The sequence below is a fragment of the Vipera ursinii genome (genome assembly GCF_947247035.1).
Source record: "Vipera ursinii genome assembly, chromosome: 2".
In the NCBI taxonomy this organism is placed as follows: Eukaryota; Metazoa; Chordata; class Lepidosauria; order Squamata; family Viperidae; genus Vipera; species Vipera ursinii.
The window spans coordinates 159,718,523-159,744,467 of NC_139513.1; the positions used below are offsets into that span (position 1 = coordinate 159,718,523).

A 25,945-nucleotide genomic window follows, 5' to 3' on the forward strand; every position below is an offset into this window, starting at 1 on the left:
TCCTGTGGTGAGTTAGGCATGGCGAGATGGCTGTGGCAAGATGGCCACGACAGGTTGGCCGTGGCAAGATGGCCACTCCAGGTTGGCCTTGGTGAGATGGCCATGGTAAGTTGGCTGCAGTGAGTTGTCCTAGACCAGTGGTGGCGAACCTATGGCACGGGTGCCAGAGGCAACACTCAGAGCTCTCTCTGTGGGCACCCGCGCCATGCCCCGGAGGTGGCAGCTGTGCCTCTTCAACCAGCCGCCTGCTAATTCGCCGAGGTCCCACATGGCTGAATGCATCCCGGCACAGCTGGTTTCCCTCCCCCCCATCCCATCCCTCCTGGCCTCATATGCTCTCCTTTTCCCAGGCACGACCCACTGCATCACCTCCTCAGCTGTTGGCCAACCATCCATCTTGGAAGCAGCTTCTTTGAACTGCTGGCGACGGGCTGTGGAGCCCCAGAGTGCACCTGTCGAGGGGCCGGCAGGCTGTGGCTACTGATGGACACCATTGGCCCCCATGCGCTCGCTGGCCTCTGTGTGCGGGGGCCAATGGTGTCAGGCAGCAGCTGCCCCAGCCCTTGCCTTGCCCCATGGCAATGGCACCCCCATCCTGCCTCGCCTCACCCCACAGGATGAGTCTCCTGCCTACCGCCCCACCTGCCAGAGACCTCCTGGAGCTCCCCCAACCCTGCCCACCCCCCACAGGTGTCCCTCCCCATGAGCAACATTGTGACCATGCCCACCTTGGCCACACCCACCCAGTAGGCCACGCCCACCTGGCACCCAGCAATAAATAAGTGGGTTTTGGGTTGCAGTTTGGGCACTCGGTCTCTAAAAGGTTTGCCACCACTGTCCTAGACCCCCAGATAGACAGGGAACTGGGTGTCTGCAAAGGATCCATGCCTTCTCCAATCCATTTAGAGAGGAAGGAAAGGCGGAAGGAATGTATGATTACATACCATCCACTTGTATTATTACTATAGCTGATCATAGTCAGCCAGATGTTCAGACTCCATTTGGCATTTTTATCCAACTATCAAGTCCTTCCCAAGGGCCTGGAATAGGCTGTTGTTGTTTTATAAAATAAAGGTGCCATTGCAGAATGTGAGCTGTTCCAGGTACAGCTGTCTTTTGCAATTGAATTATTGTGCAATTGACGCATTATGGTTTATTATTATTATGGTTTGTCGCACAGTCAGCCAGATGTCTAGACTGGGCTTGGCATTTTTATCCACCCACTGAATCCTTTCCAAGGTTATTGTTATTATTTTCCGCTTCTTTTCAGACACCGAAAGAAGGGGCTTGCAAAAGATCGTGCACGACTTGTCTGCAGGCAGGCTCAGCTCCCAACTGGAGGTTGAAGGTATCCTTCCCACTGGAAGAGGTGAAAGGAAATACTGCCCCAGACAGCTAGGCTGAGACAGAGGAATCTTATTTCATGCTGCCCAACTCCAAACATCACAATGTACCAGACAGCATAATAAAAACAATTATCATGTTCCAAGGCTAGACCAGTCAGAATGCCATCAGGGACTCAGAGAAAACAGTTTCTCTTAGGAGACAGTAACATTCCCGCCCCCCCTGCCCCCAGAATTGTGAACAAGATGGAAGGCCAAATCATCGCTTTATCCAGGGAGCCTTTGGTCATTGAAAAATCAATCTTCCACCTGCTGTTCTACATTAGGGAGTTCAGACCAGAGAGTTGGAATATTGGGCAAGTAGGACAAAAGCCTGAGAAGAAGAATTCATGCAATAAGGCAGTGTTTCTCAATCTCAGCCACTTCAAGATGTGTGTGGCCTTCAACTCCCGTGGCTGGCTGAGGAATTCTGGGAGTTGAAGTCCACACCATCTTGAAGTAGCTGAGATTGAGAAACACTGCAATAAAGAATGCCAGAGAGGTTCGCTCCACCCCCACGGCTGCGTCTCCCTCTCTTCCACCATTCTCCATCCCCACCAATAGACGCCAACCTGCTCTGCTGGCTGGATGATTTATTCTTGGAACCTTCTTCCACTAATGGGATGATCATTTTCTCCGCGACATCGGTCAGAACTTGGAAAGTGGGTTCCACAATAAAGTCAATGAAACCTGTGGAAGGAAAAGAGTGTTAGGGACAGGGCCATGGACTTTTCTGTTTTCCTCTGAAAACACAGAGTGCAACGAGGACAGCGCACTTCGCTATCCCTGTGGCAGGAGAAAATAAATAAAATAATGTATGGAGGATACATTAACATCTCTACTACATCAAGGGAGGGAAGGAAGAGGCAGTCAAGGAGAGCTCCACAGTGGCTTACAATCTGGGTGTGTTTTTTTTAACCACTCACCAATCTGTGACTGGGCCACCAGTGTAGATGTGCGATCACATAACGGGGAGAAGGGCAATCCCAGCTCAGCTTCCTTGTCTCCCTATAAAAAAACAAAGTAGATAAGAGCCAAGCCTTGTAGTGCGATGGCTGAGTCAGACATTTAATGACATGGCATAAGTAAACCAATTGGTTATATTCATGATAGGTGATAACTTGGCTAGTTTTAATTTCTGTGGCACAGAAGTCACGCAACCCCAGCCTGTGGGATGCTTCACAATTCAGTGTATGATATAAACCCAGAAAATCGGCTAAGCCTTGGTGGAGCAGTGGGCTAATGCCTCCTTAAGTAACACCAGCTGCCTGCAATTAGTGCAGGTTCGCATCCCACCAGGCTCAAGGTTGATTCAGCCTTCCATCCTTCCAAGGTAGGTAAAATGAGGACCCAGATTGTTGGGGGCAATAAGCTGACTTTGTAATAATGCTGCTTGGGGTGTGTGTGAAAGCCCTAACAAGCAGGCATATACATAGAATGAAGGCTACTGCTAAGTTTGTAAGCCGCCCTGAGTCTTCGGAGAAGGGCGGGATATAAATGTAATAAAAATAAAAAATAAAATAAAATAAATAATTGGCTAAGCAGGTGTAACATGCGGTGTAAACTCAGCCACAGTTCATGCATGGAATATAATCTTTCCCTGAACGCTCTAGAGCAGACACGTCAAATGACGTATCGGAGCTTTTTTCCCATTGCCGGCAATGGGGTGGGCATGTTTTTGTTGTGACGCATCCGGCCCACGGGCCGACAGTTTGACACCCCTGCTCTAGAGACTCAGTGAAACCTGACAACTGTGGCTTTGTTTGAATAAGCAAGTGTTTGTGACGACTAAGACAGGAGAGTATGATTTCAGCAGTCCTATTCAGCCTCCGAGCCCCAACATTATAACCCCTCTGAGGCAGAACCCCAGGCATACCTGGCGGAAGAACTCTTCCATGAGAGCTTTGGTCCATCGGCAGTGCACCGGCCATTGTTTGGTGGGGTGGCTGATATCAGCTGCATGCAGCAACAAGGAGAGGGTTTTTGATTTGTCAATCCTAGGGAAGCAGCAGCACAAGAATAGCAAGAATGGGGGTCAGATTTTGCCCCTGGCATAAGGGACACGCAAAGGCACAGTGTCCCAATTGGGACAGGCAGCCTCCCGTTTGCTATGCCATGCTCCAGGCTCTCACCTTTGCTGTTGTGTAGAAGCCTGATTTAGCAAGTAGCAACACCCTTCCCATCAAGGAGCAGAATTACCAATTACTGTGCACATCCTTATCCCAGAGACCTGTTTTTCAACTGCTGTTTTATAGCTGATTTAAAAAAAAATAACAACAGGTATGCTCCTTAGGCAGCTGGAGGATCTTCTGCCACTTCTTACTTTATGCTCCACCCATAGATGTGAAGACCTTGACTTTTTCCCCATGGCCTCTGTGCATGCCAGAAGCAGCCAGGAAGGAACCTGGGCAACCTCAAAGAACTGTTGACTATTATTCCGACTAGTTCAGAAGTTGTAGGTGCTTCTTCACTGGAGGTTTTTAAGAACAGAGTGGATAGCCACCTACCTGAAATGGTATAGGGTCTCCTGCTTGAACACAGGGTTGGACTAGAAGGCCTCCAAGGTCCCTTCCAACTCTATTCTGATTGATTGATAGTGTTTCCAGATGTGGCTCAAAAAGTCCTGTTTCCCCTCCCCTCATTGTTTCATCTACAGTTCTATGTCTGTCTATCTGCCTGCCTCTATCTATCTATCTATCTATCTATCTATCTATCTATCTATCTATCTATCTATCTATCTATCTATCTATCTATCTATCTATCAGCTTCCTCTGTTCCTGGAGGAAACTGATTATCTGGACCCGTACCAATTGGGTTTCAGGCCCGGGTACAGCACGTAGACGGCATTGGTCACGCTGGTGAATGATCTCTGGCAGGCTCGGGACAGGGGTTGCTCCTCTGTCCTAGTTCTATTAGATCTCTCAGCGGCTTTTGATACCATCAATCATGGTATCCTATTGCGGCGTCTCAGGGGGTTGGGAGTGGGAGGCACTGTTCTCCTCCTATCTCCTGGGCCGCTCGCAATCAGTGTTGACGGGAGGGCAGAGGTCTGCCCCGAGGCCTCTCGTTTGTGGAGTTCCTCAGGGGTCGGTTCTCTCTCCCCTCCTGTTCAACATCTATATGAAGCCGCTGGGCAAGATCATTTGTGGTTTCAGGGTGGGGTATTATCAGTACGCTGATGATACCCAACTTTTTTTCTCCACCCCGAACCAACCCAGTGATGCCCTCGCCGTGATGTCCCGTTGCCTGGAGGCGGTCCAGGTCTGGATGGGAAGAAACAGGCTTCATCTCAATCCTGCCAAGACTGAGTGGCTGTGCATACCGGCATCTCGGACTAACCAGTCTATTCCATCTTTAATGATGGGGGGTGAGGTGTTGCCCCCTGTTGATAGGGCTCGCAACTTGGGCGTCCTCCTGGATTCGCGGCTCAGTTTTGAAGACCATATAAGAGCCGTGACCAGGGGGGCCTTTGCCCAGGTTCACCTGGTGCGCCAGTTGCGGCCCTACCTGGACCAAGATGCCCTGTGCACAGTCACTCATGCACTTGTGACCTCCTGATTGGACTACTGCAATGCTCTCTACATGGGGCTGCCCCTGAGGACCACAAGGAGGCTTCAGCTGGTGCAGAATGCAGCCGCATGGGTTGTGATGGGGGTTTCCCGATACTCCCACGTAACACCTCTGCTCCGCGAGCTGCATTGGCTTCCGGTTGCCCTCCGGGTGAGATTCAAGGTGCTGGTGATGACCTATAAAGCCCTAAATGGCTTGGGTCTGGGATATCTGAGGGAGCACCTGCTGCCGGCATCAAGCTCCCTTCGTCCTGTGTGCTCCCACAGGGAGGGTCTTCTCAGGGTACCGCCGGTAAAAGATTGCCGGCGGACAATACCCAGGGGGAGGGCCTTCTCTGTGGGTGCGCCTGCCCTCTGGAATCAGCTGCCTGTAGAGCTTAGGACTGCTCCTGACCTTCGCTTATTCCGCCGGGACCTGAAGACCTGGCTCTTTGAGCTTTCTGGCCTGGACTGAGAGTATTAATTGGGGTTTTAATTGGATTCTAATTGGGATTTTTATTTATTCAAGGTTAATGTAATCATTTTAATTGTTTTTAATTTTTGTAATTGTTGTATTGTTTTTTAAAAAAAACCTTGTGAACCGCCCTGAGTCCTACGGGAGAAGGGCGGTACATAAGTTTAATAAATAATAAATAATAATAATATCTATCTATCATATCTTTCTACCTAACTACTATGTATCTATGTATCTCTCTCTCTCCCTACCTATCCACCCACCCACCTATCTATCTATCTATCATCTATCTATCTATCTATCTATCTATCTATCTATCTATCTATCTATCTATCATCTATCTATCTATCTATCATCTATCTATCTATCTATCTTTCTATCTATCATATCTATCTACTTAACTACTATGTATCTATGTATCTCCCTCTCTCTCTCTACCTACCTACCTATCCACCTATCTATCTATCTATCTATCTATCTATCTATCTATCTATCTATCTATCTATCTATCATATCTTTCTACCTAACTACTATGTATCTATGTATCTCTCTCTCTCTCCCTACCTATACACCCGCCTATCTATCTATCTATCTATCTATCTATCTATCTATCTATCTATCATCTTAAAATATCTGTAAAGGAAGCATTGTCCACCCTCTGAATTGATTTAGTTGTCAGCATCATCACTAAAAAAACTGTCTCGGGTTAGCTAAAGAGTTTTCTAATGTACTGCAGATTTAATACGTATCTGCAAACCTTCCATGCTTTTTATGCTTTCAAATCCATCTTTTTTCTATTACATATCCAGGGGTTATCATAGCATTTTTTTTTAATACATGCACATGCACACACATACACACACACAGCCCTCCTTTTGCCATTTACCGTTCCAGCTGCTGCAGGGACGTTTTCATGGACTTGACTTGCTGGAAGTGACAGGACATGTCTGTTGCCAGAACCATTTCAATCACGAGGGACCGGAGCTCCCTGCAACCCATGAAATCAAGAAACACAGCCACCATCAAACACATTCTTCCTTATGTGTTTCAACCTCCAACACAAATGTATCTTGCGGATACACCAGGTGGAAGCCCCATTTTTAGTGACAAATGGTGGGGGGGAATCTGTCCATTCCATTACCATGAATGATCACATTTGAACTGATACTCTGCAATCCCAGAAGAAAAATTCTGTGCCAAGAGGACACAAACATAAAAAATGCTTGAACATCAAATAACATTGTTGGCATGTTTAGCTTTTGATATCGTCTTTGATCATGACAGCCATATCTTTAACCTTTTTTTTCCTGGGGGGTGGGTGGCTGGAAAGACTCAAATACCATTTGAGACTACAAAAATGTCTTCCTTCTATTCAGTGCATTCCCAAAGATAATATATCTTCACAGTGACTGCTTTGCTGCAGGAAGTCTTTGGAAATCCTATCTTCCCAGCAAGTCCTTTGCAGTGGTAATACATTGAACAGAAGGAGTCTGCCAACTTTTATTTCAATTGGTTTCCTGCCTGTGAATAGATTTAATAAGTAATCATCTTTGTGGTTGAGCAGCTGAGCTTAAAAATAATGCAATAGAATTTCAAAGCTTAATTTCACCATGCCTCCAGAAACTCTCTCTCTCTCTCTCTCTCTCTCTCTCTCTCTCTCTCTCTCTCTCTCTCTCTCTCTCTCTCTCTCACACACACACACACACACACACACACACACACACACACACACACACAAATATATGGATCCCAGAAAATTCTAATTCAAAAGTCTGTACAAATTCCTATGTAAAGTTCATCACAATGAGTGTACCAAATGTACCTGAGAGAGGATATTTGTGCTCCGTTTCCTGCCTCCCCTCCCCTCTCCTTCTCCTCCCCCACAAAACTTAGACTGCAACAAATCTAAAGATTTATTGCTCAAGCAACAAAAAAGTGGATTCTCAAAAGTGATAAGAGAAAGGGGAGCTGACTTCAACAAAATTAGGCTATCTATCATAATAATTATTTACAAAGCCTCAAGGGCCCTATCAGCTAGGCTGAGGGAAGATTGTAACAATAAACATGGGCCCAAGATGAGAACATCTGGTAGTAAATTGTTTTGAATTTGGAAATAGTTTCAAACCTGGGTGTCAGGCAGAAATATATGGTGCAGGCTGAGGCTGTCAATCAAGCCAAGTGGAAGGTGCTGGCATGATAATGACCTCTCAAGAATGAAAAGAGGTATGTAGGAGATCCACAGAACAAGCCTTGCGAACAACTTTGGGATGGACGCTGGTAGAATCCAGAACCTTTGTCATCACTTCTTATTAGTCATTGCAAGACTCTTTGAGCAGCTATGTACGTACAAACACACATACACAACCCCGTTAGGGAGTTCCTTGCGTCATGCAAGAGGACAATTTGCTACCGTTTGCTACTGGTCTGGAAGGCTAGTTCCAAAAACCAAGAATAGGTGATCAGAGTTCTTATCCTCATACCATGAAGTGTCTGAGCAACAACTGAGAACTTCTAAACACTACAAATGCACTGCCTGGAAAGGTTTTGTATGTTGGAGTCCTTTTAGCTTCAAAATGTCTAGAATCACAATGCCTAAAAAAATAAAATTATTTCTGCTACCATCTAAGCAAACTCTTCTATGTACAAGCCCACAGATTTTCAGATGCTGGGGTCTCTATAATATTCCACCAATCATCCTAAGGAAAGACACAACATCCCAAACTAGAGATATCTAAAAATAAAGGAATATCAGATGGAACTAATTAAAGGTATTTAGAAGGAGTCCCACCTAAGAGGAACTGAGCAGTTAACAAGATTATAAACCCAAGGCCACTTACTAGAGGGGGAAGCTCAACTTAATTGTTGCCCTTTCTCACAACGATGTATAAATGCACAGCATTTTGCAGGAAGAGGCCATCGTGTTCCAGTTAACCAAAAAGTTGACCATCAATTTGCTGATTTCTGCCCTACTCTACCCCACAATGTCTGGACCCCTTTGAAGCATTTCTCCGTGAAAGCATGCCCTGTTTTTTCCTGAGAACATGGTTCAGTAGAGAAAGGGAGGATGAGGGCTCACACAAATTCATCCTTGGTCAGGTTAACAAGTATGTTCATCTCTTCATCCTGCATCATGCGGAAGACGGCGCTGATGTGGTGGTTTTCCAGAACCGACCGGTCATTGTACAAAATGGCTGTATCTGACCTGAAAAAGAAGAAAAGCACAAAGCAAACACAATGTCAAGGGCAGGGATGAATGATCTTTTGGTGGTGGTTTTTTTTTTTTTTTGAGGAACTGGTGAACCTTTTCAATATTTCGGTTAACTTCAAACATACTGAATACAATGGCCTACAGTGGCTTATCTTTCATTGTGTGACAAAAAGAGGCCATGGAGGCCTCAAGTAACCAGTACAGTTCACTTACTGTTGTGATTCAGGGTCAGCCTGTGGGTTCGGCAGTTGGGTCGGACGAATCAGAGGAGGAGGGGGGTGTTGAAGACCTTGCTGAGGGGGTTGAAGATCTTGCTGATGATAGCCCTCAGGCAGGCCCCTCCCATCTGGTTACGACGCAGACCCAGCTGTGTGAGCCTGACAGTGTGGATGAAGATGACCCAGAGCTGGCCCTGTTCAAGGACGCCCGACGCAGGAGGCAGTCAAGTAGGAGTAAACAGAGGAAGGCTGTGGGGCTTCTCGGAAGGAGGCAGAGAGAGGCCACGCTCTGAACTCTTTATAAAGGGAATGTTTGGGGAGGGCTGGTTTGCTGAAAGCAACCGCTCAGATAGTGTTTCAAAGCTCCTGTATCTTGGTTCGTGTCTTGTTTGTTTTTTGTAGTAATAAATTTGGCAGACGTCATTCCAGCCTCTTGCCGTTTATAAAGGGGTTGCCTTTTCTGCAGGGCCAGTAGCAGCCTGGTACAGAACACTTACTATTTGTTACTGTGCAATCTACGGTCTTTCAGAATTCTTCTTTCCTCTAAAATGACACTGTAAGTTTAGCAATGGAACATCCATGTAATGACGTCTTTACTTACTTGGTCTGGATGTGGAAGCTGTTGGTGGTACCCGTGTGTTCATAGTCATGGATGGCAGCTGCAAAGATAATGGCTAGGGCCTCAATCTCTGTCAGACAGTGCTGTGGAGAAAGAAGAAGCAAAGGAGATGATCGGCCTCTTTGGGAATGAAAGGGCGATGTCTGGAAATAACTCCAGACTTTTGCCATCATAAATGGAGGACACGTTCTACAATAGGGCAGTCATCCCTATGACCAAAACTCCCTGATTCCATAACCTTTCTAGATCACTTGTTGTCCTATCTGTGGCACAAATTCTGACTGAAAACCTACTTTCCTGGAAACAGACACTATAACAATTGCACTTCCTATGGCAAGAAGAGAAGCAGCAGCAAGGCACAGATAGAGACCTATCTTACTGTTCTTTGGGACATGTGTATGGCCAGGTATGTGCAATCTAAAATAAGATATATAGATACAAAATATAAATTTGCTCCCACATAGGACATATACCATTTCTCATCTTAGGATTCCTACCAGAAATATGGTTTTGTGTCATTCCAAAGAAAATATCTGCTATCTTGGGGTTTTAACTGGGGGTTTACATGTTGCAGGGACTTAGTTTAATCTTTTTTATATTGGTCTTAATTTTTGTATTAATGTTTTAAAAATTATACCCTGTAAACTGCCCTGAGTCCTTCAGGAAAGGGCGGTATATAAATTCAATAAAATTAAATTAAATTAAAATTAGATTATCTGATATTTAACAGAATAACAGAGTTGGAAGAGTCCTCGAAGGTCTTCTACTTCAGAGGTCCCCAACCTTTTGAGCACCAGGGACCGGTTCTGTGGAGAGAGGTTTTTATGCAGACACAAGGGTGCGTGGTTTTTGGTGCTGCCTGCATCCCGCGCATGGAGCGTTGCTTGTTTGTGCATACCAGTTGCTGGCATGTCGCAGCCCGGTACTGGTCCACAGACTGGGGTTTGGGGAGCCCTTTTCTATTCCAACCCCTGCTCTGGCAGAAAACTCTATACAATTCCAGACAAGTGGCTGTCCAATCTCTTCTTCAAAACCTCCAACAACTTCTGAAGGCTAGTTGTTCCACTGATTAATTGTTCTCACTATCAGGAAATTTCTCCTTAGTTCTAGGGCTGCTTCTCTCCTCAATTAGTTTCCATCCATTGTTTCTTGTTCCTGACTTTGGGCATTTTGGAGAATAGGTTGACCCCCCCCCCTTCTTTGTGGCAGCCCCTGAGATATTGGAAGACTCCTATCATGTTACCCCTAGCCCTTCTCTTCATTAAACTAGACACCCAATTTCTGCAACCTCTCAAAGCTAATGAGTTCCAGGTGTGCTGAGAATATGACTACCAACATTTTCAATAGGCATCATCCCCATGCAGAGCCAACTGCTGGCTACGTTCTTCAAAGCCCAAAGAGAAGCAGCCTAATTCAAAGGCTGTGCTTTCCCAAATAAGTCGGTCCTGGTTTTAAAAAACTTGGGGAAAGTGCTTCCTTCTGCCTTGCCCTAGGTCAGGGGTAGGCAACCTCGGCTCTTTTATGACTCATGGACTTCAACTCCCAGGATTCCTGAGCCAGCATGGCTGGCTCAGGAATTCTGGGAGTTGAAGTGCATGAGTCATAAAAGAGCCGAGGTTGCCTACCCCTGCCCTAGGTGGAACTTGTTACTTCCTGCCATGGGAACTCCCCTTTTCAGAGAGAGAATTGGTTTTCAAGATGTTTTATTTGCTGGAATGCATTTCAGCAGGTCAGATCACTGATTTATTTTAGGGTTTCTTTGGGTTTTTTTACTTGATATGGTTTTATACTTTAATTAAAACTGTGTAATCATCTTGTAATTTATTTATTTTATTTTATTTTAATTCCATTTATATTCCGCCCTTCTCCGAAGACTCAGGGCGGCTTACAAGCTTAGCAGTACAATACAACCTGTAGAATTTTTGCTTAGCACCCTTTAAAAAAAAAGAGTGGGGGGGAGGGGGAGAGAGGAAACAACTCACACATAGCGTACATTTGCTGACTGCAATCAGTTTTTCCAATTCCTGGCTTGGTGCTAAACTGGGAAGACCCAGATTGTTGGGGGCAATAAGCTGACTTTGTAATAATGCCGCTGGGGGGGGGGGCAAAAGCCCTAATAAGCAGGCATATACATAGAATGAAGGCTATTGCTAAGCACATTGTTTTGTGCTTTAGATTATAAGCCGCCCTGAGTCTTCGGAGAAGGGCGGGATATAAATGGGATAAATAAAATAAAATAAAAAGAAAGACCTCTAGAGGGCACTGTTGCTTTCTGTATGTGTTATGGCATTTCAGTGAGTTTTGATAAAGAATAATTTGGGAGCAAAACAGCTTGTAGATCTCATTCCTGAGATTTGTCCTAGGACCTAAAGTAATTTATGTCAGCCCAGAAGAAAGTCAGGCACTAAAATTCAAGATTCAAAAGTTTCTTCAGACCCAAAAAGCAGAATTAATTTTCTAAGCATGTAATATTAACATGCTTGAGGGTGGACACATGGGACCTTCACCGAAGCACCCTGCCCACAGGATAGCCTTACCACCATGCCAGTGCGAAGCAGGAAGCAATGTACTGTCTGGGTAACATCAGCAGCATGTATCTGATTGTGATAAGGATTCTTATATTTCCCATAACCAGCCTCCAGTGCATCCAGGAAAGTAATGAGGTACACCGTGGGGATCTGCAAAACAACAAAAACAAGGTGACCCTAAGCAAGATCCGAAAATAGCTGCAAGCTTAGATGTCTTCTATCAAGTCTGATAATTGATCGATCTGAAAAGCCACGGTGGCAGAGCGGTTAGAATCCAGTGTTGCAGGCTAATTCTGCTGACTGTCAGCAGTTCGATTCTGAACGGCTCAAAGTTGACTCAGCCTTCCATCCTTCCGAGGTCGGTAAAATGAGGTCCCAGATTGTTGGGGGGCAATAGGCTGTCTCTGTAATCTGCTTAGAGAAAGCTGTAAAGCACTACGAAGCAATATATAAGTCTACGTCCTATTGCTATCTAGTTTGGTGCTACCTGTATTAGTCTTTCCAAGCGTGTCTTCCAGTTTTGATGGATTATAACTCCTCGCCAGCATGGGAAGTCTGACTTGAGATGGTTGGGGGTTGCAGTCCAACAAGGTCTGAAATGTAATCTGCCTAAGTAGTGGTGGCTCTCCAGTATTTCAGACAGGAGTTTTTTCCCAGTCCAATTTGGAGATGCTGGAGACTGAGCACAAAACCCTTATATACCTTGGCTTCTATGCAGAGCAGGATTCCCCTTTTAGTATATATGATCTACTGCTGTGTTTTTCCAGCTTGGCAAGTTTACGATGTGCGGACTTCAACTCCCAGAATTCTCCAGCCAGCAACTGGTGACTGAAATCACAATAAGCCACAGTTTGTTCTCATAATGGTTTGTTGAAAAAACCAGAGTGACTTAGGTCAGGGGTGTCAAACTCAATTTCATTGAGGGCCGCATCAGCATTGCGGTTGCCCTCAGGGGGCCGGGTGGGTATGGCCAGGGTGTGCGTGGCCTACTGGGTGGGCGTGGCTAGAGTGCGTATGGCCTACTGGGTGGGCATGGCCTACATCGTTGGCATCAAGGGTGCCGATGGGGGCCTGGGCAGGAGTGGGACAGATCTGAGGGTCTCTGGCAGAAGGAGGGTCTCTGGGCCAGGGCCAAGGCAGTGGGGCCATTCCCTCATTGTTTCCAGGATGGCTTCGCGGGCCACATGAAACCACTTTGCGGGCCGAATCCGGCCCCCGGGCCTTGTGTTTGACATGTCTGACTTAGGTGGTACATACTGGCAAGTCAAATTATGGCTTAGCATTTGTTAAAAATGGAAGTTTTAAAGGTAGAGCTAGATGACTGTAGCTTTATCATGAATATTCAGAACCCTCTATCATCCCAGCAACATCTCATCTGGAAAAGGTTGAACTATTTGATTCAGGAGAAGCAGCTCGTCTCCTGCTGAGGTTTTGGACTATCATTGCCATAACTTCATGCCACTGGCTATGCCAATGAAGAATGATGAATGTTCAGATATAAACTGCAGGAGTTTCAACCAGGTTTCCATTATTGTAGCCTTCAAAAAAGAAAAGAAAAAAGCCCTGGTAATTTAAGCAGCGTATTAAACTTCTTTTAATGCAAGAAGTTACTACAACCATTTTTGCTGATGTCCCAGCATGTTGCAGCATCCAGCCAACTTTGGCTGCTATCAAAAAAGAAAATAAAAGCTAAATGGAATCAAATCTGCTTCTTACAAACCACTTTTGTGGAGAGCAGCAAGGTCCGTATTTGATTCAAGAGAGTCTTTACTTTTTTGACTCTTGGAAATTCGGCAAAGTAAAAGGAGGATGGCCATTATCTAGTCCTCAGTCTGCTTTCAAAACATTTAGTTTAGTTTAGTTTAGTTTATTAATATTTTTATACCGCCCTTCTCCCGATGGACTCAGGGCAGTGAACAGGGCAAGAATAAAATGCGAAGTTACAAATATTAAAAGAAGATTAAATAGTTGCCCATTAAAAAACAATTAATACAATACATTTATAAAAACCCCAAAAGTACAGCAATAAAAACCCCACCAATCCCCCATCAGGCCAGGCCGGCTTGTTCGAATAAAAATGTTTTTAGATCGCGGCGAAAGGAGCGAAGATCGGGCGCCATCCGGAGCTCTACCGGTAACTGATTCCATAGTTCCGGAGTTCCGGAGCACCCACAGAGAAGGCCCTCCCCCTGGGGGCCACCAATCGACATTCTCTGATCGGTGGCACCCTGAGGAGTCCCTCTCTGTGGGAACGCACAGGGCGCAGGGAGGTTGATGCCCAAAGTGCTCAGCTCCTTCCATGGCAATACTTTGATGGGGGTGGGGGAACAGAGGGGAAAGATGAGAAATGACCCCACCCACTTCTGACTCTGGATCTGACTGATCCCAGACCACTTTGGCTTCAGCCCTTAGCGGCCTGAAGAACTCCTCCCCAGCTGATCATTCCTATAAAAATAGGATCCTCACACACACACACACACACACACTCCCTCTTCTACTTTAAAAGCAGCTTTATAGTGCTGCCCTAACTTCTCACAATTTGGAAAGATGAATTAATCTGCAGGCACATGACGGTTACCTGGATGTGCTTGGAACCCTTCATTTCTTACCTTGAAGCGGCTGTTGAGATTGTGGCGGGTGAGCAGTTCGAAGACAATTGTGCGCAAGGCATGGTCTTCGCTCACCTTGTTCAGTGCAAAGACATCGAAAAACCAGAGGTCGAGAGTCTAGGAAGAGAAACAGAGGCAGAGTGAAAGACGGGGCAGGAGAGGACCGTCAAATCTGCCATACCTACTAAGCAAAGGACTTACCTCTGGTGTAGGACAGGGGAGGAAAATGGGACAAGGATCCAAAAGAAAAGGATGTTGTTGTTGTTGTTGTTTTTTAAAAAGGGGGGGCTATTAGATGGAACTTAATGTGACCCAAGAAATCCATTTCTAGGTATTAATCACTCCTATAATAAGTAGGCCTGTCTATCTGTCCGTCCACCCATCCATCTCTACACGCACATTGTACACACATAATACATGTGTTCATTTATTGTTTACCTGCTGTCAGGCTCCACAAACCAAGAGAGACACACAGAGTTACTTCTAAGCAATTTATTATTCTTCCCCTAGAGGTAGAAATCTTGCCAAACTGAAGCAACTACTTGAATCATGAAAGATATTTCTAAGAACTTCTAGGGGAGAACTCTCTTGATCCTCTTTCCTCCCAAACGAACTATATAAACTAGTCTTTGGATCCTCTGGAATGCAGCTCTTCCCTCCAGGGAATCCAGACTGCATTCTAACACACACACACACACACACACACCTATTCCAAATTACTCCAGGTGGTTTACAATATATATCAAAAAGAATTCCTCTATGCCTCTTCCTTCTTGAAGTGATTAATTAACCCCTACAGTGCGGATTATTGATTACTGCTGAAAACTAGGACTTTCGGGAAAACTTTGCCTCCAGTAGCCTTTTTTATAGAGCGGATAGTAGGGAATAGCTAGAAAAGTGTGACTGTCAGAATCCATTTATATTTCATTTCTAACTATCTCCTCTGATCTGAAACCAAATCTCACTTTTCCCTGGATTCTGCCATACTCCCAAGGGGGAGGGGGGATAGGCATGCGGGTTTTATTGCTTTCACTTCCTCTATTAACTACAATGCAAACTTTTGTTTATTCCCCTTCCTGTCTGCTATCCATTACAATGTAACAAATTGCCTCCTATACTATGTATTCCTCTGAACTTCTCCTCCCTAACCGGGCAGCTGGGGAAAAGGGAGGGGGGGGAGGAAAGATACAAACCTCTGGAACCTGGTTTATCTCTCTGTCCTCAAAATGAGGTGTGAAGAGCTGTGGAATGATTGTGCACAAATGGAGCCGAACTTAACACCTGTGGATTTGCTGGTCTGCACTGCCTGGATGAACTGTGGGGTGGGGTTTGCTTAGGGACACTTTAAAATACCGATCTCTACGGAATCCCTCAGATCCTGTCTATTATGCCTGCTATCTCCTATTCTTAATAAAAGTTCCTGCTTGGAAGAAGCTGTTTCCAAGAGTTCTGCTTTCTTAAGATGTGGGCTTGAAGTAGGCCCTGACAGTGACTCATAAATATTGACCCAGTGGATGGCTTGAGGTGATGGGCAAAAATAGCCTTGGGAATTGGGGTAGGGTGGATGACAAAAGCCTCCTCTCAAGCAGGAGAAACCACCGATGCAAAAATTAGGAATTATTACCAGAGTGTAAGCCTCATTACATCCAGCAGACACTTACACAGATAGCATAGCACTGTTAACAGGAACCTCACTCCCCAAAGAGTTGTTACCTTCAGACAGTTGATGACCGATTTGGAATAATTGGGTCCCACAGCTGTGTACGTTCGACGGAACATCCTATGCAGTGGAAGACACAGTCAGACAGTCCCTGGGAGATCTGGCTTACTTGCAATTAAAAACAGCTTCCAAATCCCATCAAGCATGCAAGGAGCATTCAGCTTTCTCCAGGCAGGGCAATAAATTTCAGGCACGTCGAATTTGAACCTCTTCTCCAGAGATACTAAGAATCAATAGCCCAGTAGTGTTCCAGACCCATGTACAGATTCCCCAGGCACAGGAGGATATATAATAATTTTAGTTTAAATTTTCATCACTATCATATGCATTTTTATCTGCTTCCTCCTTTCCACTCGCTCCTTTTCATTATCCCAGTTCCCTTTCCTAAACTAAAACTAAGCTACAGTCCCCTGCATAGATGCCTCAGAACTAAGTCAGACCTGGGTTGTCCATTTGACTCCCTTTGATGCCCTCTCATCTATCACCCTTAACCAGCATGCCTAACCGTGCAAACGAGGGCAGGGTGGGGGGGGGCTGGTAAGCTGCAGAACAAGAAATCAGAGATGGGGTTCTCAGCTAGGAAAAGCTATTTTAGGACAAAGTATTCTCTTTCCTTTGTCATCTCATGTGAATCATTTCTTATTCAACCACACAAGCATTGTCCCTCATCCCTCATACCCTATTCTATTCTAATTCCAGGCAGTCCATGGAGAGGCAAGACAAACCAAACCTTTCCACAAAGATGCCAGCTTGAACAGCATGCACAATGCTGCGAAACTTGGGTTTCTCCTCCGAACGGCGCCCCTTCGACCGGGTCTGCTGGGTAAAAGTGGAGGCCAGCCAGTCTCGCACTTCAGAGGGCACAGCATCAGATTTGATCTCTTGGAGTTCATCTTCTGTGTCCAGAATCTTCCTGAAACAGGAATGGTGCCAGTGGGGAGAGGAAGGACAGATGATAAGCAATTAGAGGCAATGTGTGTCGCAATAGGAGACATTGCCATCCCCCCAAAAAATTAAAAAGAAGCCCAGAGAACAACAGTAACACCGGCACTTAGCCTGGTTTTCAACACTGATGGATCATCTTTTAAATGTTAAAAGAAATTTTGAAAAATAAAACGGAGGGATGTTTAACTCATGTCTCCATAACATTGCTTATACTGGCCCGGGGGGGTCTTCAAACGTGGCCCTTTTATGACTTGTGGACTTCAACTCCCAGAATTCCTCAGCCAGCATGCCTGGCTGAGGAATTCTGGGAGTTGAAGTCCACAAGTCATAAAAGGGCCACGTTTGAAGACCCCTGTACTAGCCCATGAGTAAGATGGCCTTAAGTCATACTTTTTTGTTCATTTATTCATTCGTTCATTCATTCAATCAATCAATCAATCATCAATCAATCAATTTCTATAGCTATCCAGCTCAGGAAATGATTCTGGGCAGCTTCCAATTCAGAATGTATCTTACAATTAAAAATTTGAAAAACATTTTAAAACAATGAAACCAGTAGAAAGCATTAAACAGCCAATTCAAAATACACAAGAGCAAGGTATTTGGCCAGTTACCAATAAAGCCAAGAAAGGGGGTTGGGGGGGGGGGTTGGTGCATTCAACAGGCTCAGGAACATAGCCAGGTTTTTAAGGCCTTACAAAAGGCTAATAGAGTTGGGGCCATTCTAATCTCCAAAGGGAGGAGGATTTTAGGTGCCCCAATACTAAAGTAGTATGTTTCCCATTATATAAGAAATGCATTATTAAGAACATGGGGGAAAATAAAAAGTAAAATATACTTGAAAATTCCAGGGTGGTTGTCAACAATGGAAGTATTTGTACACCCAAATTTAGTAGACTGAAAAAATCTAGACATATAGAGGTATTCTAAATGCTGAAGGGAATTTAAAATCTAAACAAGAAATGGATAATCAGGGTATCAACCTATCATGGTGGGCACATCTACAAATGTAAACTAGATATGATAAAGATGTTAAATTATATGGATTTTATAACGAACAAACTGTGTCTGATAAGACATTGTTAACTTCAGATGAGAAATTAATTAAGAAAATGTATAATTTTCTGATAACTTTGGAAATGGAAAGCAAACAAGCTAAAGAAACAATGATAAGATGGACAAAATTGTTTGGATATAATATAGAATTAGAAAAATAGCAAAATTTATGGGAAAGAAATTATAAACTGACAATGTCAACTTCTTATAAAGAAAATTTATATAAAATATTCTATAGATGGCACCTGCCACCAGCAAGATTAGCAAAAATCTTTAAAAATATGTCAGATAGATGTTGGAAATATAAACATAAGTCAGGCACATATTATCATGTTTGGTGGACATGTAATAAAGTAAAGAATTATTGGAAAAAGATACATAATTGGCTAGAAGGGGTGTTGGGAGAACTTGTAGACTTTAAACCTGAACTTTTTAATTAGGTATAATGCCAGAAAAGCTCAGCAAACAAAGCTTGTATCTGACCTTGCATGTCACCACAGCAGCAAGAATTATACATGCGCAATATTAGAAAAAATGAAGGAATGCCATGAAGAAATAATTAAAAAATACTAGAATGTACAGAGATGGACAGACTGACTATGAGATTGAAAGAAAAAGAAGAAACAGAATATTATCAAACTTGGGGCTTATTCTATCGATGGGTAGAGGAAAAAATAAAGGATTAGGAATTAAATATGCATTAGCAAATGTAAACTCAGACAGCATGTTGGTTGAAAAATTATTACTGTATGTATGGAAAAAAATCAATATTTTTTTTAAAAAAGAAAGCATTAAACAGCCAATTCAAAATACACAAGAGCAAGGTATTTGGCCAGTGACCAATATAGCCAGGAAAGTGCATTTAACATCCCAGGCTCAGGAACATAGACAGGTTTTTAAGGCCTTACAAAAGGCTAATAGGGTTGGGGCCATTGTAATCTCCGAAGGGACTATTTTAAGTGCCCCAGTACTAAAGTAGTATGTTTCCCATTACTCTGAAGGTGCAAGAACAGCTTCAGGGTGAGTAAAGCTGTTAGGTTCTCAAGTATTACTTTGGAAGGAAGTCAGATGACTGATAGAAACTAAAAACACCTCGAATAAAGGCCCAGTAGGGATCAATCCAGTGGTGGGATTCAAATATGTGAACAACAGGTTCTCTGTGTGGATGCCGCTTCCAGAGGTCCATCCTGGGCCTCGGCAACAAAAAATTAGTTACCGGTTCTGCTGAAGTGGTGCGAACCGGCTGAATCCCACCACTGGATCAATCATGGGGACAACAAATTTCACAGATGGTGAAATTGTTCTGGCAATACTTAAGTATGGATGAAGGGCAACTCAGCAATAGGGGAAATGTCATCAGTGCTTCTCTGGACTTTAGACAGAGGTGAGGTGTCTTCTAATGTGCTCTTGCTCGGCTTTCTCTTAGTGACTCTGAGAAAGTATTTCCCACCACTTAATAGAAAACCGAGGAATGAGTTTGTGATTTAGATAACAGCGTGTACAGTACTTGACTGACTCTCTGGATTCAGCGCATCCAAGGTTGGCGAGTTCTTTATATGTCAGTCTGCCACTAGGGGGAACCACATCCCTTCTTAGTGCTAACACCAACTGGCATCCAGAGGAAGATCCACCCATTAAAAGGTTTTCGGAGCTGGTAAAACTCAGCAGAGCTTCTGCCATCATCCAAGCCAGGATGCTAACCACCACTGTCAAATTTCTGCCTGATGGTGTCTGTTGCCTTACGAATTCCCCACAATTCAGTTTATCCCAGCTTTCGTCAACCTGGGTGCTCTCCAGGTGTATGGACCGACCTCCAGAAACATTTTCAGCAATGGGATGTGAAGTCCCTGAATCTGGAGAGGCGGTTTAACTTGGGGATGGGCAGCCTATCGAGGGGCACTCATTTTGACTTTGGGGAGGGAGGGAGGGAGGGAGGGAGGGAGGGAAGGAAATAGTGTTGGAGCAGATGGACACCCAACAGGGCTTTCCCAGCCCTTCACCCTCACCTGGTCTCATCAATGTAAACTGCTTCAAGCAAAGAAGCTGTATATTCCAAGTTCTTCTTCAGCTCCACAATATTCACCTCTCCTGTCTCCAGCTGTTTCACCATATACCGCAACCTGCAGATCAAGCGGGGAAAGAAATGAGAGGAAGGGATTAAAGTAGACTGGGGAAAACTTCTTTCCTTGGCTCACCTGCGGTAGAGCAATCTCACATCACAATCCCACCTCCTCAAGAAAGAGCCAACCAGCAAGAAATCATATTCCAGTTGTTCGCCACTGTTGTGAGAAGATAATCTCAAGGAAAGCGGACAGGGCTGGTCACCTTTCTAGAACTTGCAACTTCCTCAACCAACAACTGCTTGATCAACTACATCAAAAATGACTCTCTCTTTTAAAAAAAAAGAAAAAAAAGAATGAAATGCAATGTTCTCTTGGAAAATGCTTTGCCTTCTTGCACACTCAAAGGGAATGGAGGGAAGGGCAGTTTCCGATAGAAAAGCACAACATTTGGGGGGTTAATATACCACTGGACACAGGCTAACAGCATTCACTGTAAGAGGATATGTTAAACTCCATTGTTGTTGTTGTTAGTTGCGAAGTCATGTCCGACCCATCACGACCCTATGGACAACATTCCTCCAGGCTTTCCTGTCCTCTACCATATTCTGGAGTCCATTTAAGCTCACACCTACTGCTTCAGTAACTCCATCCAGCCACCTCATTCTCTCTCGTCCCCTTCTTCTATTGCCCTCAATCTTTCCCGGCATTAGGCTCTTCTCCAGTGAGTCCTTCCTTATCATTGGAGGTGGCCAAAGTATTTGAGTTTTAGCTTCAGGATCTGGCCTTCTAAAGAGCAGTCAGGGTTGATCTCCTCTATGACTGACCAGTTTGATCGCCTTGCAGTCCAAGGGACTCGCAGGAGTCTTCTCCAGCACCAGAGTTCAAAGGCTTCAATTCTTTGGCGCTCAGCCTTTTTTATGGTCCAACTTTCACTGCCATACATTGCAACTGGGAAGACCATGGCCTTGACTATACGCACTTTTGTTGACAGGGTGATGTCTCTGCTTTTTAGTGTGCTGTCTAGATTTGCCATGGCTTTCCTCACCAGGAGCAAGCATCTTTTAATTTCTTGGCTACAGTCCCCATCTGCAGTGATCTTGGAGGCCAAGAAAATAAAATCTGTCACTACCTCCATTTCTTCCCCATCTATTTGCCAGGAATTGAGAGGGCCGGATGCCATGATCTTGGTTTTCTTAATGTTTAGTTTCATTCATTCCATTAGAACAGACATGTCAAACACAAGGCCCGGGGGCCAGATCCGGCCCGCAAAGTGGTTTCATGTGGCCCGTGAAGCCATCCTGGAAACAGTGAGGGAACGGCCCCCACTGCCTTGGCCTTGGCCCAGAGACCCTCCTTCTGCCAGAGACCCTCAGATCTGTCCCACTCCTGCCCAGGCCCCCATAGGCACCCTTGATGCGAACGATGTAGAGCTGGCCACGCCCACCCAGTAGGCCATATGCACTCTAGCCACGCCCACCCAGTAGGCCACACCCACCCAGGCCATACCCACCCGGCCCCCTAAGGGCAACCGCAATGCTGATGCGGCCCTCAATGAAATTGAGTTTGACACCCCTGCATTAGAAGATGGAAAATAGGCAAAAGAAACCCAAGTCCACATCTCTATCCAGCCCTGAAAATTATTGGGCGATCATTGGCCACTCATTCTCATCTCCCTTTCAACGTATCCTACTCACAGGATTGATGTGATAATGAAGGGGGAGGAAAAGGGACTTAGAGTGCCACGCAGAGTTCCTTCAAGGGATAACGGGGGAAAAAATATAACAAAATAAATAAACAAGTAGGTAATTTCCTTCTTGATCCTGAGCCCAGCATTACGGATACAACACAAAGAGCAATAGCAATAGCACTTAAACTTATATACCCCTTCACAGTGCTTTACAGCCCTCTCTGAGCGGTTTACAGAGTCAGAGTATTGCCCCCCAACAATCTGGGTCCTTGTTTTACCGATCTTGGAAGGATGGAAGGCCTGAGTCAACCTTGAGCCGATGAGGATTGAAGGAATCGAACTCCTGGCAGTGTGAGCAGAGTTAGCCTGCAATACTGCCTTCCAACCACTGTGCCACCACGGCTCCCAAGTTGCTTGCCTACAAACAAGTCTTCTTTTCTCCTTCCTAGCCGCCCTCAACCAAGAAGTTGGGAGTCTGAGAGCCTTCTCTGTGGGCGCGCCGACCCTCTGGAATGAACTGCCTCCGGAGCTGCGGACGGCCCCTGACCTTCGATCCTTCCGCCGTGACCTGAAGACATGGTTGTTCCAACAAGCGGGTCTGGACTGACCATGGTTTTTAATTTGGTTTTTATTGTGTAAATTGTCCCGTATTCTTTATATTCATTGTTTAATTTTTTTTAAAATTTTTGTATTATATGTCTCTTAATTTTTATTGTTGTGAGCCGCCCTGAGTCCTTAGGGAGAAGGGCGGCATATAAATTTAATAAATCCTAAATCCTAATCCTAATCAATTGAAAACGGTGAAAAGGATGCTAACTCCCACACCCACCCCCCACCTCCTCGCATGGATTTCATCCCACCAGGGATGTGACAGACCCACAAGGGCATTGGCAGACATTGCAAAAGATCTGACCAATCCATACAGAAGGTGGAACGGGCCAGTCTTCTGCTGCACTATGCAGCAAAGCTGGAAGCCAAGATTCAGGGTGATTTCAACTGAATGTTAAGACAGGGAGCAGGATTCAGCTCTAGGAAAAGAAAAACTCTTTGACAATGAAACAGACTGTCTTGGGAGGTGGTATGCTCTCTTTTTCCTGGAGGTCTTTAAATAGAGTCTGGCTGGTTGTATATCAGCAAACAAGGAATTTTTAAGGTCTGTATAAGTGCTGTGCAAAAGGATAAAAGGCAGTTCAGAACACATGAGTAAGAGCTTTTAGCCCTTGTCCACAACTCTTTAAAACTAAATATATCTTTCCCCAGGATCAGTGCTTTTTTTGTAAAGGTGCCGGAACTCACACATGTCATACAACCCGCATTGCCTATCCTACAAGGTTCCATCCAAAAAAGGTGCCGGAACTCCATTCTGAGCGTTCTATGACAAAAAAAGCCCTGCGATCATCCTCTCACCTTTAAATCCCAAAGCACAGCCCTATTCTGCACTAATCTTCAGGGATTGGGCAGGATGGCCTTTCAAAAATCTTCCCAAATTCTTCACTTTGACACGGACAGTTCTGTATATTTATATAACAGGAGGGTATTTATCTTATTCAACCAGTTCTAATAAGCCTGCAACTGGTCTTGAAGATGGCTTCTACGTGAGGGAGGCAGAAGGCCTGCCAAGGGCCAACCCTATCTGTCAACAAGACTCCGTATAAAAAAAATGGGACAGGATTAATCTGCAAGTGCCTTTTTGCTCCTGTGACAACTTTGGGATCTGCTTTACTCATACATCTGGAGGAACTCTCGTTCACCTTTCTTCTAGGAATTCATTTCTTCCCATTTTCAACTTTTTCCCTTTTGTTCAGAAGGGAACAACAAAAGTGGGGCTCATTCTCATCTGAAGGCCCCTCCTGTAACTTGTCTCACCAAGTGTATTTCTCTTGTGACACAATGACCCTACCTGTTCTGCAGAGAGTGGGCTAATATCAACAGACCTTGCCAAAGCAAACGATAGGTTAGGTCACAGGTCTGCAACCCGTGGCTCCGGAGCCGCATGTGGCTCTTTCAGCCGTCTCCTGCGGCTCCCAGTCCTCTGCCATGTGCAGTACAAAAAAAAAAAGTGGGACTAAAAAAGTTCAACCAATCAATTCAAATATGCAGGGTAGGTGCATATTTCGCCTTGGCTCCCACTCTTCAGTCAAACCCTGTTCTGCGCATGCGCGCATGTACGCGCATGTGCACACATTTTTTGTGGCTCCCAGTTTTTCCTTTTGTGAGGGAACCGGTTCCGAGTGGCTCTTTCACTGTTTCAGGTTGCTGACCCCTGGGTTAGGTCATGCAGTTCTGGCCAGTTCTTCGTGTGCTGCTAGTTAATAACAGGCCATCAAGCTCAGCCAGGCGCTTCGTCCGTAATGTTTCACTTCCAATTAATCAGTCCCATTGTAATGCATGAAAGACACTGACAGGAAAAACAACAAACACCACTTAGTCTTTCAGTGAAACCAGAGGAGCACATCATTAACACATGAGTGTCTTTTGAAGGAAATGGAAAGTGCCCACACACATTTCTTGGGGACAAAACAACATGTCAACAGCAGCACAAGGAAAGCTGCAAAACAAGGAGCTTGGTGTTGAGTCCTCTCTTTGAACTTAGAACTTTCCTTATCCAGCACCCTTCAGATGCACGAGTATTACAATTCCCAGGATCCCCAGCCAGCATGGCCCAACACCACTGGAGAGTCATCTTAGGGGCTGCTGCTGAAAAACACGGAACAAGTCAGGGCATTTCTTATATGGAAGCCTATGTTCTTCTACGCTGGAGAAATGGAAGGCCAACAGGATGATAACACAACAATCGCGTCAGCTGCGCTACCTGTTACAAGAAAGATAAATCTTGTGACTGGGTTGCCATTTTCAGCGACAGCTCGGTGTGTTTCCTAATCCACTGCCTGGCCCTCCAAGAATTTTTCATGGCCGCAACTGCTGAATAAGAAATTTATTTTATTTATTTATTTATTTTAATTCCATTTATATCCCGCCCTTCTCCGAAGACTCAGGGCGGCTTACAAGCTTAGCAGTAGCCTTCATTCTATGTATATGCCTGCTTATTAGGGCTTTCACACCCACCCCCAAGCGGCATTATTACAAAGTCAGCTTAATTGCCCCCAACAATCTGGGTCCTCATTTTACCTACCTGGGAAGGATGGAAGGCTGAGTCACCCTTCCCCAACCTTTCCTTTTACCACCAGTGGGGAATAAGGCTTTTGTCTAATTTTTCTTTGCCTAAATCAATCTGATGATGTACCAACAAGGGGAGGTGAAGATAGGCAATGGGATCTCCTCGTATTTGAAAAAAAAAGCTCTCATTTCAGAGGAGCCCTTGGCTGGAGAAAGGGGGGCACCGTAGAGTAGAAGGGAGAACAAAAGCAAAATGCATCCACGCAGCAGCAGCTTTGCTGTGACTGGATTACAAAAAAAAGGAGGAGAGTAGCAGCTAGAGAAGTAAGGTTTAGCTGGTAATAGGTTGAATTGGGGGCGGCGGGGATGTTGGGGCAGGGAATACGAAAAAGGAAATGCTCTCTAGGGCCCTCAGAGCCAATGGAGGATGACCCAATCAACAGGAGGCAAACTTTGAGAGCCTGGGAGATCAAGCTTAATGTTTTTTGAGTGGGCTGAGGACTGCAGTAGGAATTTTCATGTTTTTCTCCCTCTAGATTTTAGTGTGGGTGAGACGTTCATGCTTTTTTTCTTTTAATGTTATTTTAAAGGAAGTCACAGTAGGTGGCAGCACTTGCCCAGCCTTCGTTGACTGTAAAAAAGCTAAGCAGGATCTGGATTAAGATCTGGTTAGTATTGGAGGGTGTGTGTGTGTGTGGGGGGGGGGGGTTATCAGAAAAATCTAGACGTGTAGGGGAAGTTGAAAAAAAAAACACCCTAGAAGGGTGGCA

The 25,945-nt window shown here is 44.9% G+C and overlaps 1 protein-coding gene and 1 long non-coding RNA gene across 2 annotated transcripts in view; both read right to left on the minus strand.

Annotated features, from left to right (window-relative positions):
• The window catches only part of LOC310634413, a 486,982-nt gene that overhangs the window by 299,043 nt on the left and 161,994 nt on the right, over positions 1-25,945 (minus strand). The gene's annotated exons all lie outside the window — the stretch shown is intronic.
• The window catches only part of PDE1B (phosphodiesterase 1B), a 60,746-nt gene that overhangs the window by 5,755 nt on the left and 29,046 nt on the right, over positions 1-25,945 (minus strand). The window contains exons 2-12 of the mRNA XM_083352768.1: positions 20,315-20,428; positions 17,038-17,220; positions 16,301-16,367; positions 14,588-14,704; positions 11,988-12,128; positions 9,433-9,533; positions 8,482-8,607; positions 6,292-6,393; positions 3,259-3,379; positions 2,309-2,390; positions 1,955-2,072 (exon numbers count right to left, since the gene is read on the minus strand). Of these exons, the coding sequence (XP_083208894.1) occupies positions 1,955-2,072; positions 2,309-2,390; positions 3,259-3,379; positions 6,292-6,393; positions 8,482-8,607; positions 9,433-9,533; positions 11,988-12,128; positions 14,588-14,704; positions 16,301-16,367; positions 17,038-17,220; positions 20,315-20,428 (1,272 nt within the window). The remainder of the gene's footprint in view (positions 1-1,954; positions 2,073-2,308; positions 2,391-3,258; positions 3,380-6,291; positions 6,394-8,481; positions 8,608-9,432; positions 9,534-11,987; positions 12,129-14,587; positions 14,705-16,300; positions 16,368-17,037; positions 17,221-20,314; positions 20,429-25,945) is intronic.